Source organism: Penaeus monodon, chromosome 5 (assembly GCF_015228065.2).
Source record: "Penaeus monodon isolate SGIC_2016 chromosome 5, NSTDA_Pmon_1, whole genome shotgun sequence".
Taxonomy (NCBI): Eukaryota; Metazoa; Arthropoda; class Malacostraca; order Decapoda; family Penaeidae; genus Penaeus; species Penaeus monodon.
In genome coordinates, this window is record NC_051390.1 from 21,222,407 (window position 1) to 21,227,406 (window position 5,000).

The 5,000-nt window shown below is 35.2% G+C and overlaps 1 protein-coding gene across 2 annotated transcripts in view; it reads right to left on the reverse strand.

Moving 5' to 3' along the window:
- Positions 1-3,621, reverse strand: part of LOC119573081 (protein phosphatase Slingshot homolog 1-like) — a 10,912-nt gene extending 7,291 nt beyond the window's left edge. Inside the window, exon 1 of one of the 2 annotated variants that reach the window (XM_037920102.1) lies at positions 3,444-3,621. In XM_037920102.1, coding sequence (XP_037776030.1) covers positions 3,444-3,500 — 57 coding nt within the window. In that variant the 5' untranslated portion in view covers positions 3,501-3,621. The remainder of the gene's footprint in view (positions 1-3,443) is intronic. The other variant, XM_037920103.1, reaches the window with a different exon arrangement.
- Positions 3,622-5,000: the final 1,379 nt, after the last annotated feature.

Consider the following 5,000-nt stretch of genomic DNA (forward strand, 5'->3'; position numbering starts at 1 on the left):
TTTTTTATATTGTTTTTGTTTTATTATTTTGTTTTTTTTTTTTTTTTTTTTTATTTAATTTATATTTGTTTTTTTTTAAATATTAAAAAAAATTTTTTAAAAAAAAAATTTTTTTTAATTATTTTTTTTTTTTTTATTATTTAAATTATATTATATTTTATTTAAAAGGAAATTTATCTTAAAAAAAAACCCCCCAAAAAAAAAAAAAAAAAAAAAAAAAAAAAAAAAAAAAAAAAAAAAAAAATATTTTTTTTTTTTTTTTTTTTTTTTTTTTTTTTTTTTTTTTTTTTTTTTTTTTTTTTTTTTTTTTTTTTTTTTTCTTTTCCCCCCCCCCCCCCCCCCACACACACCCCCAACACACACCCCCCCACCCACCCCCACACACCACCCCCCAACCCCACACACACAAAAAAAAACCTTTTCTATTTTCATATACTTATTACTATTGTCCATCTTTTAAATTTCACACACCCCCCCCCAAAAACACACCACCCCCACCCACCATTGAGGAATTTTTTAGTTTTATTTCTTTCTTTTCTATTCTAGAAATTTATATTTACTTTTTTTATACATGTATTATTATTAATTATAATTTTTAAATTTTACCTAGATACACACCCCCCCCACCCACACACAACCCCCCCACCCCACAACCACAAACAAAACACCACCCCCACACACATCCAAAATAATAATAATATTTTTTTATTATATTAAAATTTTTTTTATTGTTGTTTCTAATCTTAAATTTATAAATTTTTAATAAATATGTTTTGAAATATGAAAAAAAATTTGTTTTGAAACATATATATATTTATTTTTTTATATATATATTATTAATAAATATTTTATTATATATATTTTTAAAAGTTTCAAAATCTATATATTTTAAAATTTTTATTTCATAAATCTTTATTCTATATAATCATTTTTAAAAAAATTTTAGATCTAGATTTACATTATATTTTATTTTTTATATATTTTTATTATATTATATTTAAAAATTTATTTAAAAATAATTGGGGGGAGAGAGGGGAGGGGGGAAGACGGAGAGGAGGAGAAGGGGGGGAGTGGGGGGGGGGAGAGAGGGAGGAGTGTGTGTGTGTGTGTGTGTTTGTGTGTGTGTGTTGTGTTGTGTGTGTGTGTGTTGTGTGTTGTGTGTGTGGTGGTAGTGTGTGTGTGTGTTGTGTGTCGTGGTTGGTGTGTGTGTTGTGTGGTGTTTGTTTGTGTGTGTTGGTGTGTGTGTTGTGTGTTTGTGGTGTGGCTGGTGTTGGTGTTGTTGTTGGGTTGTGTGTTTTGTGTGTGTTTGTGGGTGTGTGGGGGTGTGTGTTGTGTGTGGGGTGTTTGTTGTTGTGTTTGTGTGTTGTTGTGTGTGTTGGTGTGTGGGTGTTGTGGTGTTGTGTGGTGTGTTGGTGTGTTGTTGTGTGGTGTTTTTTGGGTGGGTTTGTTGTGTGTTGTGTTGTGCTGTGGTGTGGGGTGGGTTGGGTTGTGTGTGTGTTGTGTGTGTGTGTTGTGTGTTGTGTGTTGTTGTGTTGTGTGTTGTTGTTTTGTGGGTGTGTGTTGTGTGTTGTGTTGGTTGTTGTGTGGTGTGTGTGTGTTGTTGGTTTGTTGTGTGTTGTCTGTGGTGTTTTGTGTGGTGGTGTGGTGTGTGTGGTGTTGGGGGTGGGGTGTGTGTGTGTGTGTGTGTTGTGGTGTGTGTGTGTTGTGTGTGTTGGTATTGTGTTGTGGGTTTGTTGTTTTGTGTGTGTGTGTGTGTTTTAGAGTGTGTGTTTTGTGTGTGTGGGGTGTTTGTGTTTGTGTGTGGGGGTTTGTGTGTGGTGTGGGGTGTGTGGGGTGGGGGTGTGTGTGTGTGTGTGTGTGTGTGTGTGTGTGTGCGTGCGTGCGTGCGTGCGTGCATGTATATATGGATATGTATGTGTGTTTGTGTGTTTATATGATATATATAAACATATAAAACACATATATTCATATTTATAAATATGAATAAATTATATACGAACAGATAAATAATGATATATATATGTATTACATATACATATATATATATATAATATATATATATATATATATATATATATAATATTATATATATATATATATATATATCTCAACTACACACACACACACACACACACCACACACACCACACACACACACACACACACACACACACACACACACACACGCACACACGCACAAACACACACACACATACACACACATTCATAAAATTCAATACTGATGCTGCAACAATCCACAAGAGTTATTCAGGTTAACCAAGCAATAGTATTAAACTAGTTTATCAAAATAGCTAGGACTTGTTGTCTGCGATAATGTAGCCATCACAGGATGCTGCAACTTTATTTCTAAAACAGAAGAGCTTCTTGTTTATGGTTGTCCTGTTAAAGTCAGTTGCTTAATAATCCATTATGCAAGAGTGTATGATCATAAATCTGGGCATCTGACATAGGCCTAAAACCAATCAGGTACAAATTTTCATATCAACCTACATAAACCATTGTGCATTTTGATTGTAAGAAAAATAAAATCCAATTAAATATCTATTTACAAGTTAACCACACCAATATGAAGTACTACAGAGTACTATTTCCTAACAAAGAACCATCATAAAAGGCAAAAGTATAGTCATATTCTTGTAAAAGTCAACACACTACTAGCATTAACATTCCAACATTACACAAAAAAAATCAAACATATATTTCTCCCTCCTTCCCTGAGAACATTAGCTATAATACATACAAGATTTCACCAAACCAAATTGCTGTTGAATGTAGTATGGAAAGGGGGAAAGCAAAACCTTTAAACTCAAAATACTGGTACTTCTCTTTAATATGCCACATAGAAATACTAATAAAGAAACCAAATTTACACAAGGCTTTTTGCCAGTACTCTGATTTCACCCTTAAACCTGCAATTTAATTAACTATTTTCAAGTCTACAAGTTTTGTATGAGTTTACTATTTTTTTTACTGATGCATTAAAAACATTCTGTATCCTTTACCTTTAATTCTGAATGACTGTTGAACATTATTATGCATTTGTCTATATACTTCTTTATCTCTCAACCCCTACGTCTTCAGTTTTCATTCTTCTGCTTTTATAATCCTTTATACTTTTTCCTCAGCATAAGCACAATCATTTCTACCTTTTAATCCAAATAGTGACCGACTTTACCAATTTTTTACGTCCCGTTCTGAACGAGAGGTTGGATGGAGGTTGCTTTAAAGTACATTTTTTTTTATCTCAGAACCTTTACACTGTTGTTTATCTCTTCATTGTCTCTATATATCTATTTACTGAAATATTAGGCACCCTTTAATTGCTTTACTTTTAAAACTAATCGACATCCAACCTCTCGGTCCCGTGTTGGACGAGGGGTTGGGTGGAGGTTGCCTTCAGATTTACTTTTTTTCGCCACTTACCGAGGAAGGTGGGGAGCTGCTCACACTTGGGGACCTCTGAACGGTCACTAGCGCCATCGTAATCCTCAATAAAGCCTAAACCTCTGCATAGATTCGCCAGCTACACTAATTAGTTCATAATAACTCCGTGGATCTTAAGTCTAGGGAGTTCTAAGCAGTGCCATATTTACAATAACAAATTCCAATAATATGACTCATGGGGATAATAGTTTAAAAACTCACTCGTACTATTAAAATTCTATCAGATAATATAACTATTTTGTAAGATTTACGATAAAAATACTTACTTACCAAAAATTGGGTCTCTTGGCGAATTCTAAATAAAAAAGTTCTCTTTATAACGTGTTACATATGGCCATTTGAGTTCACTCCTGTAGAGCGCGGGGTTATACAGAATATCAAACTTTGCAACAAAAGAATTATCACTAGATGACACAAAAAAACAGTTAATACCAACATGCTCAATCTTGTTATTTATCGAGATATGTCCCAAATCATTTGTAATTCAAATATCTTGCCGGTGTGTTAATAACGCCTGCGAATGTTGAATTTCAATTTTAAGTTTCATTTCATTTTTCTAAACATGACCAACATTTAATAGATTTCTTCATAATTATATGGAATTATATTAATTTGAATGTATGCGCTTTTGTATGTATGTGTGTGTGGTATGTATGTATGTATGTATGTATGTATGTAAATGTGTGGGTATGTATGTATGAATGTTAACACACACACACACACACACACACACACCACACACACACACACACACACACACACACACACACACACACACACACACACACACACACACACACACACACACATATGAATGGTAAAATACTCTACCGTATTGATACTATGGTACCCACAATGCACAAATCTGATTTATTAAAGTTGTGTGTGTGTGTTTACGAGAGAGAGCGAGAGAGAGAGAGAGAGAGAGAGAGAGAGAGAGAGAGAGAGAGAGAGAGAGAGAGAGAGAGAGAGAGAGAGAGAGAGGGCAAAGATGGGGGGAGGGAAGAGGGAAATGTGGAGATTAGAAGAGAGAGAGAGAGAGGATGGGGGAGGGAGAGTTGGAAATGTGGAGATTAGAAAGAGAGAGAGGGAGGGAGGGAGGGAGGGAGGGAGAGAGAGAGAGAGAGAGAGAGAGAGAGAGAGAGCAGAGATGGGGGGAGGGATAGAGGGAAATGTGGAGATTAGAAAGAGAGAGAGGGGGGGGGGAGGGTGGAAGATAAGAAGACTGAGAGGAAGGTAAAGAAAGAAAGCGAGTCTGGAGGAAGATAGAGAAAGGGAGAGACGAATCGAGAAAGTAAGTGTGGCTGAGCAGTGAGAGAAGAAGAGAGATTAATTGAGATAAATGGTGGGTAAAGAAACAGGGGGTACAAGAGAAAAGACAAAAAGAATGTAAATGATGGAAAAGAAGGGGAACAGAGAGAGAGAGAGAGAGAGAGAGAGAGAGAGAGAGAGAGAAGAGAGAGAGAGAGAGAGAGAGAGAGAGAGAGAGAGAGAGAGAGAGAGAGAGAGGAGAGAGAGAGAGAGAGAGAGAGAGAG